The 13112-nt window shown below is 38.7% G+C and overlaps 1 protein-coding gene across 1 annotated transcript in view; it reads right to left on the bottom strand.

Moving 5' to 3' along the window:
- Nucleotides 1-321: 321 nt before the first annotated feature.
- The window catches only part of LOC119745521 (semaphorin-2A-like), a 32428-nt gene continuing 19637 nt past the window's right edge, over nt 322-13112 (bottom strand). The window contains exons 10-19 of the mRNA XM_038221910.1: nt 12697-12754; nt 11653-11803; nt 10372-10597; nt 9805-9884; nt 9034-9227; nt 7380-7414; nt 6590-6730; nt 5625-5777; nt 4887-4987; nt 322-2792 (exon numbers count right to left, since the gene is read on the bottom strand). Coding sequence (XP_038077838.1) covers nt 2727-2792; nt 4887-4987; nt 5625-5777; nt 6590-6730; nt 7380-7414; nt 9034-9227; nt 9805-9884; nt 10372-10597; nt 11653-11803; nt 12697-12754 — 1205 coding nt within the window. The 3' untranslated portion in view covers nt 322-2726. The remainder of the gene's footprint in view (nt 2793-4886; nt 4988-5624; nt 5778-6589; nt 6731-7379; nt 7415-9033; nt 9228-9804; nt 9885-10371; nt 10598-11652; nt 11804-12696; nt 12755-13112) is intronic.

Genomic DNA, 13112 nt, shown 5'->3' with positions numbered 1-13112 from the left:
TATTCTGGGGTCCTGAGCAATACACCTGCCAAGTTTCAACTTGATACAGTGCCCAGTTCTGGAGATAATTGAAAAACAGACAGACACACAGAGATTCCTGGAATTATATTTTGATTATCAGTTCAGAAACTTCAACTACAGATTCATACATCGTTTAATACTGAAACGAAAGATTTGTTGTATCAATGGAAAATTGAGAATAGTCCTTTATTCTCAATGTGTGACACGATTGACGACTAAAAACACGCATTCTTAAACGGTTTACAAACAACTGAACTCTGGAATCAATGAAAGGTTTACTATCAAGCAAAAACAAAAAAGTAGTTTTATCACACCAACATTTATTGTTTAACGAATCTTGATCTAAGACCTGAGGGTAGTAATTTAATACCTATGATACCCGTGTTTTTAATATATAAAGCAAGAATCAAAAGAGTATTGAAAATCGAAGGATAAATATTTTCATATTTATATAAAATGTTATATTATTCAAAGCAAAGTTGCTAAAGAAAAACAAAGACTTTCAGCAATCCCTTATGGCAACGTAAGTGTGTAAGGCGCCGTAATTTATGTACACGTACATGTAATCCATTACATTCTCTCACGATAACATATTATTGATGATTGTATTGCAACACCTTTTCCTAAAGATTGTAATACGAACGTTTTTTATAACCCTCATGCAAACGAAGGGGAGCAAGCGTGGGGCTGATTTTACTACTTTGTTTACTTACGTCAACATTTTTCAGTCAGTTATTTTTGCCATCTATCATTGACCCTTGCTAAAAAGAGTGGCTGAATTGTTTTCAAACTAGAGTTCATTCACAGGGGGGGGGGGGGGGGGGAAACACGATTTTTACAAATAATGGTCTCTCCCAACCGTCATTACCACAAAGACTAGTTTCTTATACCCTTACTATTATTTGACGATAAAGTGACCATGGCTACACGATCTATTGTATGCCACCTTCTTGATTTTTGGCACAATAGAAAAAAGATTAATTCCTTCTGCATATAATTAAAATGCGCGACCACCACTTTTTATTCTGCATCAGTCTACCTCAATACTTACATTCTGAACTGGTTAATAGACTGGTTAATTTTGTAGCAATCACTTCAGCTGTTAATGTATAGAAATGGTCAGTTTGGGTCAGGTTCCTGCCTCTCCTGACACACTGCTCTTGCGCGCCACAATTGTTCCAGAACGCCTGAATATCGCTTCACTCTATGAAAGCAAACTTGGGATGACGCAAAGTCAGCTTGCCAAGACATGGGAGGCAAAATGGCCGCTACTTGCTCAAGGGCAACCACATTATTTCTACAATGATTAGGATTGTGCTGCAATAGCCTCACACCAATTATGACAGATTTGATGACGGGTACGGTGGGATTCTTCACTCGGGTTTCTGCGTGGATCAATTACGACACTTACGCCTCTCTATACCGACAATCACGGCTCAGCCTCGACTCCATGGGCGCGTGCGCGTCGTCGCGCAAGGCATGATGGGAAACAACATGGCGCAGCAAGATCGTACCCATGAGGAACGAGGTCGCTCACGGCTGCATTTTCAACTCAACATGGCTTGTCCACCACAGCATACGCTACAAATGAACGCGGAACGCCCAACATAATAGACAAACAAAATTTAGTGTACAAAACCTATACATAGGGTTGTCTATTAAAGGGGCGTGGCCAACTTGCTAATGGCGATAGGTCAATAAAACAGGTTAATTCAACAGAATATTGTTAACAGTATTCTAAGGTAAACGTTCCTTTTACTTGTCTGTAACCCTTTGGCCTGCAAGTGATGACACATGCAGTAAGTAATTCAAAGAAATATTAAAAGTTACATGGCAGAGGTTTTTGGATAAACTAAACAAGTTGCATTGAAGTATAAGAAGTTGTAAAAGGGCTGTACAAGAATGTACAAGAATGCCGAAGCTATCAAAATCAAATCAACAAAATCAAAGTACAATCTCCAACAAATTACATAATATAATTCGGTGTATCATGGAAGGTGATGGTTTTTGCATTTATGCAGTCAACCTTTGTGTACAAGCTGCGTTCTCTGCGTAGGAAATTTATGCACATATACGATACATCCGACTATAGTTTAGTACGACTATAGAACTGACTGTCCAAGACCAAATACCCAAGCAAAAACTGAAAAGTTTAGTACTGTATGTAGTACGAATATAGAATTGACTGTATTTAAGACTTTCCAATAGACCAAATACCCCAGCAAAAACTGAAAAGTTTAGTATATACACAAATGTAGTACGATATAGAATTGACTGTACTTAAGACTTTCCAACAGACCAAATACCCCAGCAAAAACTGAAACGTTTAGTATATACACAAATGTAGTACGATATAGAATAGACTGTACTTAAGACTTTCCAATAGACCAAATACCCCAGCAAAAACTGAAAAGTTTAGTATATACACAGATGTAGTACGAATATAGAATTGACTGTACTTAAGACTTTCCAACAGACCAAATGCCCAAGCAAAAAAATAAATAGCCTACCACAAGTTGCAGCTTAGATTTTCTGCGCTTGGCCAATTTATGTACACAGCAGCTCCAGAAAAACTGATCTTTTTTTTGTTGCAGTTCTGGATTATTCCCACCGATTGTGTTTGCGAATAAACTTAAACTTAAAAAACAAAATAAACATGCCAACCTTCATACATTTATAAATGCACAATGTTGAAGAAAAAGTTATTATGGCGACGTTGGACATGTTAAGTCCACAGTTGCGCAATCCTGGCGTTTCACAGAACACATTTCCTGGGGAAAAACACACAGGAATCAAGATGTGAAAACATTTGCCTGGCCAGAGAGTTTCAAACTTACCGAAGTAAACATTAACACTGTTTTATTCCAGTGACCGACAACAGTCACAAGAAGAGCCACATTATTTGGATTTTGAAGAAAATGCGTTTTCGAAATAATCGCAAAAGAAGTTCCTCATATTTTAAAACTGCAAAAAACCCCCACACTTTGCAACAACTTTGTGCACCAACCATCACACGATTCTTTGAAACCATCACACGATTCTATGAGAGCTGAATTTTTACATGAACCCAGTAATTAGACTTAATACAGCAGTTAATTGGTGAAATTAGAAAAGATACGTGGCTCTTCGTGAAAACGAAAATTAAGGTTTCCGACATTTTTGCCCTTTCTGTTCAACGTGTATTTGCAGAGGTGCGCGTGAGTACGCGCGCGCAGCTGAAAATGTAACAAAGATTGTGGCTCTTCGTGAAAACGGAAATCTCAGTTGGCCTACTTTTACGGATTTCCGCGCAATAGGTTTGTTCACGTCCAAGGTGCCAAAATGTATGTGGCTCTTCGTGAAAACGCAAAATGCATTTATCGAGATAGATGCTCCTTGCAACATTAATGTAACTTGGAAATTAATGATGTTTTGCTTACAGAAACATGTCAAAATGGTTAAGTACATTGTTTTAAAGCAAAATATTGGAAACAAAAAACAAATCGAAAAGATGGTAATTTTGGACATATTTGGGTGAAAACGGTGACGAGCTGTGTACCATCAAAGGAGAAAGAAACTGTGTGCTGCTTAACCACCACAGCAGGAGGCCTAACGTTAAATTTTCTTCCACACCAATTTAGATCACAGGTCTATACTTAAACAAAGCAACTGCTGAAAATAATACGTCCATAAGATCTACGTGAAATACAGCGCTGTATCGAAAACGCTATATAGGTACTACAATACTCTTTAATTTAGTTCAATTTATTTATATTTAAATTACAAAATTCCAGGGGTTGAGATCGGGCAAGGCATGAGGGACCAACTTTCTGTAGCAAGATCGCACCCATTGATCCACTCTTCTTAATAAATGTCCCTCAGTATATGGGAAAGAGGTTAACCACACTCCATTGTGTTTCTACCTTTTGTCTTATTCATAATTCATAAATACCTCCGACAGTTTAGCCATTCCTATTGGTCGAGAGCCCGTCACGTGGCCGGTATTAAACGGATGATAAAGACATGGCTAGCTGGTCTTAAACACTTTTCCAGGGTCACAATAAAATGTGGACTCCTAAAAATCCAGTGCCTCTGATCGTTTCATTGGTTGAACGTTCACAATCCTCACGTAGGCATGCGCAACACTACCAGGGAGTTAGAATTTTATAGTTCTAAATTCAAAACGCAACGCGCCAGGTGCGTTCTGCGCGACATCGCATAGAACATGATACGCGCGCGTCAATCTCCATAAAAGGGTTGTTTTTATCTTACTCGCCAGCTGAACACTCCATTATTTTGCAGGAGGGGTGATTCCAAAAGCATAAAGTGAATTTGTTGAACAAAATCGGGATGTTTTGAACGAATTATATGATTTTTTTTTACCGAAAAGGTATTTATGAATGGGAATAAATATGTACTCCGTCGGTATTTATCACTCTGTTTAATACCACTTAGAGTCTGGGTGCTGATAATTACCCTCGCCTCCGGCTCGGGTAATTATCAGCACCCAGACTCTAAGTGGTATTAAACAGAGTGATAAAAACCTCCGGAGCACACATTTATTCCCTTATTAACTGCTTTTGTTAGTCAAAGTGGTCTTTTCTATCTTGGCTGAATACTTGGCCCACTGATCATGCAGTGCTTCCACACAATTTCAGTTTTTTTCCTATTGACAATCAGTATACAGACAACAACATGTCTCTGGTTATTTCCCCAAAAAGTTTGACATTTGGACAAACAGAAGAGAATAAGAATGATGGTCTCTTTTGAAGAATATGTCTAGATATTGTAATAGAGTTTAAATTAGAATTAGCTCCCCTCTCCCCCTTTTTAATAAAACAAATATACATATACAAACAAACACATTTACTTTGAAACCAACTTACATTTCCGTTGCCATACATCATGTGCAAAGCCTCATTCTGCGATTTAAGAGTGTTATACTCTTTCAAGCGTGCACTTAGATTGTCACATGTTAAGCAGTCCGCTGGAACAAAAAACAGAGTTGTCAAATAGATCGGAGAATATTAAGTTAGGACAGAAGGAGACAAAAGTTAGAATGCACACAAAGAAAAAAGGAAAGAGGAACAACAAAAAATATCCTCGATTTACACCATAAACAAACGTGTGTGTCTGTGTAGGCCTATGTTAACGTTTGTTTATAGTGTAAATCGAGGACAAACACGTACAACATCATCGGTGAATCGAGGACAGGAACCAAATGGAGGACGTCCTCGATTAGAAAACGTGAACAAAACCAATGAGAGCTGTTGGAAAAAGTACTGTTACAGGCACAGTTCACCTGTGAACAATTATAACGTCTTGATATTTAGGTTAAAAAATCAACAGGGGGAAATTGAGGTGTCCGTAAATTGGGCTAAAAATAGGCGGAGGGTTGCCTTACGTTGAGGACTTAAACAACTTCAGCACCCCTAAATTAGGTTAAACAGCAAGGTTACCAATTTCTACTCAAAAATGTCTCTTCTTACCCTAAATGAGCCTTTTTATTAAATGTTGCCTAGACTGTTGTCTGAGTTTATTTATGATCACACATATATATCCGATATTTATGTTTCAGTTAATACATTTTGGAGAATGCAATGAGAAAATAATTATCGACTTACTTTTCATAGCGAGTTCAACTTGTTTAGTCACCACTCTGCCTCCAACATCCGTCGTGCAGCTGTAGCTCCCTACGGTGCTGTTCTTCACAATAACGTCCAATTGTACCAGTTCATTAGTATATATAGGTGTCATCTTGATCTCCTCACTTTCCGCTGTAGATATTATTACAATTTAAAAAATATATACTAAGCAAGATCTCTTTTACTTGACCAAAAATAAAATCGACTGCAGCGGGGTTTGAAACCGCGACCTCCTGTTTGCCATTGCGGTGCTCTACCAACTGACCTATGCAGCCCTATTCTGTTGGTAATGTATTTGTTCATACGCGATTTTGGTTGTTTTTCTTTCCTAATTTGCGCATTCAATGGATCACCCTAATGGCTAATTCAGAGTTTACGCAAAAGCAGCAGTGAAGCTATTTGCAAGACGTCAAATGACCCTTTTGCCATGACCCTAACGAATTAACATTGCACTGAAAATTTGCGTGAAATAGATTAGATTAGATTAGATTGAATTAGATTAGATGAGATGAGATTAGATTATATTAAACTTTATTATCCCTCACGAGGGAAATTAAAATGGTCTTGACAGAGAAACGGGTTATAAAAACATACAATCATTAATTAAGAAGATGTAAAAATACAATATAGTTACCACAAATATTTAAATCCGGTAATTACATGTAAAAATCAAACTACTACATTACATTACGTTGATGAGGGATCAGAGTCATCAACACGAAAGCTCACCGTTCCAGTTGCTCATTGTACCATTTGATAGCTGTTGGAACGATTGAACTGCCGTATCGCTATGTCCTGATCCTTCTTTGTAAAAAGCGATTACCTCTGGAGTTGGTTTGGAAGTCGGCATGTAATTGGTGATGTAAGTAGGAAAGAGCTGTCTTAATTGTATTGCACATAATTTTATTGCTGGTTCATAAATATGAACCAGCCTTAATACTTACTTATATCCCATTTCAGAGTGACAACAGCAGACTCGACAATCGTGTTGTCATTGTCTAGATGGCAAAACCAGTACACGTGGTCGTTCAGGCAGGCCGATACACTCGAGTTGGGGAACACTGTCAGTACATTGTCAGAAAACTCTGCAAAAGATGGAGCACACGATAATCACTGTAATCACCGCCGGGGGTGGGGTGAGTGGATGTTTAGTCCCCCGACCAATATTGTCTCACGAGTGTCCTTTTTCTCCACAAGTACCCTTTTTCAATGTCGCGTGAATGTCGACATTAGTTTGTACCGCCTTGAAGTGCGCACTCTAGTCAAATAGTGCCCATTAACCGCCCGCCTATTAAGCGCCCCACAGCATTGGCCATTACCCACTGTGAAATTCTTGTTTTGTAAAATTCAAGCGATCAATGCAACTGTAAAAGTTGTTTTGGCTGGTCTAAGAAGGCCAGCTTATTATGCTCCTTTGGATTTATTTCACTCACTAACCATCGACAATGGCAAGTGTATTCTTGATGGAATTATCAAATGCCACCAAAACTGCATGCCTTAATTTAAGTGGGCGTTTGCTACAAACCAACTGCTATCAATATGCAAAGTCGTCTATAAAACGCAACCAACTGCTATCAATATGCAAAGTCGTCTATAGTGAAGCTCGATTGATGATGGTGTGATTACAATCCAAAATACCGTGATGTACTTGGTTTAAATGTAACATTTGCCAGTAAAACCAGTTGTGATCTTCACGCCGATATAATGCACCACATGGAAAGGGATGTGACGTACCTGTAGGCGGGTCATTGGTGCAGTTATTTGCGGTACTGGAAAAGAAAGAAATTAGAATCTAATCACTATACGACAAATCAGATGACTTTTAGAAAAAAATCATGGCCTTCCGTTCTGTGAGTGCTTTGCTCCCTTCTAGCAAAATATCCCGGCGACGACCACTCACCTACTGTTACTGTGACTATTATTCCTAGCCTTCTTGGACAGCTCGGAGTAAACAGTGCTTACAACATAGAGTATGGCGAATATGTGGTGTGATATATGGGACTCAAGGCTTAAAGGGATTGTACAACATTTGCTTTTGCTGCAATTTTCAGAAATAAATGGATTTGGAGGATAAGTATGTTATAGCAAATATTGTTAAACTGACTTGTTTCACGTTTTGGGCTTGTATATGCTGGAAAAACCAATAAACCAATCCTGTTTTTGTAGTCTGGTTCCCTGACCCCACTTAAGATTGAAACGGAGAAATGTAAAGACTTTGGGGAATTGTAAGGTCAAAGAATCACTCTAGCAGGCTTGTACTACCCTTCACAGGTGTATAATCAATTGCAAAGAAAGTGCAAAATAACTAAGTGAAAAGTTAGAAGCAGTTTTGGGAAAAAAGCCAGTTTTTTTTTCCAAAGCTGGTCGGCCGACCAGCGTTGGAAAATACATTTTTTCTTGGAAATGTCAGCACACCAGGAACCACAATTTAACAGGATGCTTTAGACTGTCAATCCCTAACAATTCAGTAAGGTATTTCGTGATAATTTGATCATTTCGTTTTTTGATGTTTGCAAATGTTGTATACTAGGTACAAGAGAAACTACTAAGATAGGACATTTTCAGAACAACAAAATTTGTACAACAAGAGAAACTACTAGGTACAAGAGAAACTACTAGAAAGTACATGCATATAATAATGATTAAATTGAAGAAATTGAATTGAGTGCAGTTTGAACCTGACCTCCGGATTGCCGTTCCGGTGCTCTACCAATAGTACTATGCAGCCCTACCACTGATCTCTATTATACTAACTGGATAGCGCTTCGTGCCGTGAGGTATGAAGTCACTGGACGCCATTTTGAAGCTCCCTTTGGCCACGTAAAAGTATAAGAAATGTCATCAATAAAATTTTATATTTGAACAAAATTTTAACATGAGTAAAATAACACTGTTGGGAAAATGAATAAATAAAACGAGTTTGATGATCCAAAATCGCTTCCTTAACTTATAATATTTTCGACAAGGTGTGGACGAACGATCGTGAAAATACGTACTGCACGTTGTGAATAACACAAAGTACACGATATAAATCCATTTCTAGCTAACTGCGGTATCGAATCTGAATACAGGAAGAAAGTTTCTTATCCAGGGATTACTATTGGAAACGGTGTCGGAAATAAAGTAAGCACTGGGGACGAGGTTGTATCCAGTCAGTATAATATAGATCATTGGCCCTACCCTATTTTATTGTTCAGGGGCGCTATAGTCAGAACCAATAAACTCATAAATGCCATGTAGTTAGGGACCACGCCCAAAGTATGCTAGCAACATTAGCGACATTACGGCAATTGGACACTGGCAATTTAGGCTTGGGTAGTTCAGTTTCTAGGCCGCCAGTATGGTGATTATGGGATTAAGATGAAAAAAGCTGATGTAGAGCACTTACCATGAGCATCCGGCTTCAGTGTAATTACAGTAAGGGTACCTGAGCGCACACTCCGATTCATCTCGTGCTGATTGGCATTCGGTGTTCAAGGGCCATTCGATGGAGGCTTGGACATCGGATGTGCCCACCAGGAAAGTGGCAGCAGAATCCGCACTCCTCAACAATTCCAGCCCATTTATGGGACCGTTGGCATTCTTCAGAGAAAAAATCAGTTCCTTATGTACATCTTCTTCCACCCCAACAAATGTTTCTTGTAACTAACTGCACAAGAAACAAATTTCTGAAACTTGTAGCAACATTTATAGGTAATTATACTCGCTACATTTTAGCAAAACTAGTGAATAAAAACAAAGTTTCCAGCAAACTATGAAAGCACAATTTCCAGACTATTCCCTAAATGTTTCCTGGAGAAATATTCAAAGGTGGCATGAGGAAAATGTTCTCTTAAATGAGAATGCAGTGAAATCAAGAGGTGTGTCCAATTGTTATTGTCTGGAGAGTAGACTTATAATTTAATCACACTTTATCCATTCGCCAATTTTTGCCAAACTGGCTAAAAAAAGTCCCAAAGTCTGAGTTTCCCCTGATTTTTGGTGTTTTTAAAATTCCCCGAGTGTTCCCTGATTTGTTGTGTTTTTCAGGACCTTCCCGAGTTTCCCTTGACTGGACAAACGGAACCACGTTTTCACGGCTTCTCTGGTTTGCATAGTGTGCTGGGAACCCTGTTTTTCTGGAACAAGAACTAAGCTCCGTAAAAGTCATAGTACTTACGAATCCTGCAAGCTCAACACTTGTTATCGTGTTAACTCCGTCGCATACTTCTGTCGTAAATTTGATCAAACTTCCAGCACCTATATTGAAGAAAGAGGGATCGGCAGGAGAAGTATTATTTTCGTTTTTTTGCATTTGCTGATAAAATCGAGGCAAAAAGAAAGCCCATTTAAAACTCTCATTCACTGATAGGTATTAGGAGCCTAGTTATTCAATGGTGTAGATATGTCATCAGAAGTACACTAAATTGACATTTTTTGAGTGTATTTCTGCACTTGGATAACCTGAGAACTCTGCTCCCATTTCTGAAAGGTTTTCTTGGGAAGGTCCTCAGGTTGTAAGGCTTTAGGTCTTTGGTGCTAGCATTGGAATCTGCTTAAGTCTAAGAACGATGTGAGTGCTACATGCCCCCGCTGAAGAGACTTTTTCTTCGGTTTTCAAGTTCGTGTACTATGAGAAAGCATCAGTTTGAAGACTTCCCAATTTCGGACAAAAATTGGAACCAAATCAAGAACCCAATCTGTAACCCAATTTGAAATGCTTTCAACGCTTATTACAGGTACGTACTTGTTCCAACGAAGTACACTGCAGAAGAGTCGACAGCCAAATCGACAGCCAAATCGACAGCCAGGCTGGTGAAGCGAACATCGTCCACGTTAAGTATGGGCGGATCTGATGTGGGAAAATTGGATGGTGGTGTTTGTTGAGTTCCTCCAGTTCGTTCCTTGGCGTTATAGCTGGGCACCAACTTATGTAGCAGCGGAGGGTAGTCAGTGTCGTGGACTTCAGAACACTGACAGGTTAAAAAGAAAATAATCAATATACCTTGTAATATAGGCTTACAGCTACATCAAAAACTACAAAATACTGTAGCAATGAGATGTGCTCAGAGTAAAATTTACAAGACAAGGCAAGCCTGTAGCTGTCCCCAGAATAAACAGCATTCCATTCTAGTGGTCTATCGAGTCGGCATACAAATATCGAGCGGCTCATAGTGGAATGGGAGGAACATTATCGCTAGGTAAATTCTGGACTTTTGCGGGAAAAGTCAATAAAAATAAAACTGGAATATTACCGTGCCATAATATTCCTCCCATTTCACAATTTAAAGCCACTCAATATTTGTTATAAATTAGTGATGTATAGATCCTTGTCATTTGATTTACATTTAAAGTGAACTTCTATTTCAATACAAAATTGGTAGTAAAAGTTCCCCTTGTATGACCTTACCCATAAAGGAAGGTTCTGACGAAGGGAATAATAAGATCTATGTAAGTACCAATGGCGTAGCACGGTTACTTTTATTGGGGGGGGGGGGGGTTGACAATTTCTTTAAAAGGGTACTTGCACATCGGTCCTGAAATGTAGACACATTTGTTCTAGTGGTGGTGGTGGGGGGGGGGGGGAGTTTCCCTTTGTTGACTGGGGTGCGGTTCAAAACCGACGATTGTCCACAATATATGGCGTTCTTAATGCGCGGCATTAAAAAAAGCCACCCGTAACCGCCGATGGAACAAAAAAGGGCACGTTTACATTTTTTTACAGGGCAGTTGTTTGGGAAAAAAGGGCACTTTCCGGAAAAGGGCCCTTGTTAAAAAAAATTGGGCACTCTTACAATATTGGGGGTGGGGGGGGGTGGGGGGGGGGGGTGAAGGAAAAGGGCAGTCTTTTCAAAATATTGGGGAGGGGGAAATAACCCCCCCCCCCCCCCCCCCCCCCCCCTGCTGTCTACACCTGTGAGTACCCCACAATTTAATACTACTGTGTGTTCTCATTCAAGGTGACAGTGCAATCTGCAGCTTCTGCACAAAGCGTATTTTAAATTAACATGCACAGTGATGGACATACCTTCCCAGGCCTAGGGTTCGGTTGCGGATTCGCTAGCTTCCACAGAGCGTTGACATCGCCATCATTCTGTTGCAGGAAATTACCGTTATCGAACAGATTCATGATATCCTCCATCCTGTACTGGCAAAGGGCTGACGACACGGGGCCATTTCTGAAATAGCGATCATATCCATGAACTATATAAGTCATTGAAAAACAATCCACCAAGTTTATAATTTTAAAGAAAAGTATATGTTCTGAACAGTAGCTCTACTGAACAAGTGGGACCAATACCTGCGACTGCCTTCAAGAACAATTTAAAAGAGGCCCCACATTCTCCATTTGTACTCTGGATATGGACAGGTCAAAAATACAAATAATAAACAGATAATTACACAACACAGTGTTGGCGTCAACAAAGAAAAGTGAATAAACTGGGACAAGTAATTTTTTCAACCCCCCCCCCCTCGAAGTATCCCTGTATTTCATTATAGACTCCCTTCTAATGAAATCATGAACAAAGGTACATTTCTTGCCCATCCTCAAAGTTAAAGCGAGATGATACAGTTAATAAAATTAACCCTTGAATACATGCAAACATGATGTGTAGCTAAGCTTTATTTGGGTTAAAATGATAGCTCAATTATTTTAGTTAATCTATTTATTCTGTAGACCTCTTTTGTTTTTATCATTTCCACTTCCCCCGTCCACCACTTAAATTATTTTTCTTTGTATTACATTAACTTACTTATTTCACTACACATACAATACAATACAATACAATACAGTAATTTATCAAGCGCTCTTTATGGATTTACAGTGCTGAACAATAGCAAGAAAATAACGGAAACACGAATCCTTCATAAAATGAATAATTAATCACCAAAATAAATATGCTGAACATTAAACAAGAAAATTATGAAAACATGAATCTCTTATCACTATTTGTTATATTTCACTCCTTTCTTTGTAAAAATTTAGATTGTCTCTTGATTTATATTTAGGTTTCTATTCCTGATTTATGAATAAAAGGAGTAATATATACACGAGATGGTTTGAACTTACTCTTGATTGGTAAATACTGCATACACGCTCTGATTATTGGCATCCCAGACAACATCCTCTATCAATTGAAATTGAACAAGCATATATTTAACATTTCCTAGATTTGAACTTAATAATGCGAGACATACTATATCAGACACCTAGCGCTTAGCATAGCCATTCATGATCGATGAAGATCTTCAGCAAACCAGGAAGAATGGCCTTTTAAATATAATGTTCAACCATGAATCATATCTATAAAACATTTCCGCCATTTCAGTTCACGATGAGAAACTGATCTGCAATACATCAGGGTCCCTCCTGTCGTGTAAAATGAGAACCATCATTGAGTTTATGCGCAGGATCTGATATTAATGGGAAATTGCAGAACCATTTATAGGGAATTAATAAATACCTTGGAGAGTTGATGGTTTTTG

The sequence above is a fragment of the Patiria miniata genome, unplaced genomic scaffold, assembly GCF_015706575.1.
Source record: "Patiria miniata isolate m_02_andy unplaced genomic scaffold, ASM1570657v1 HiC_scaffold_7, whole genome shotgun sequence".
NCBI lineage: Eukaryota > Metazoa > Echinodermata > Asteroidea > Valvatida > Asterinidae > Patiria > Patiria miniata.
Note: the sequence above shows the minus strand (reverse complement) of the source record. Positions and strands in the feature narration are given on the sequence as shown.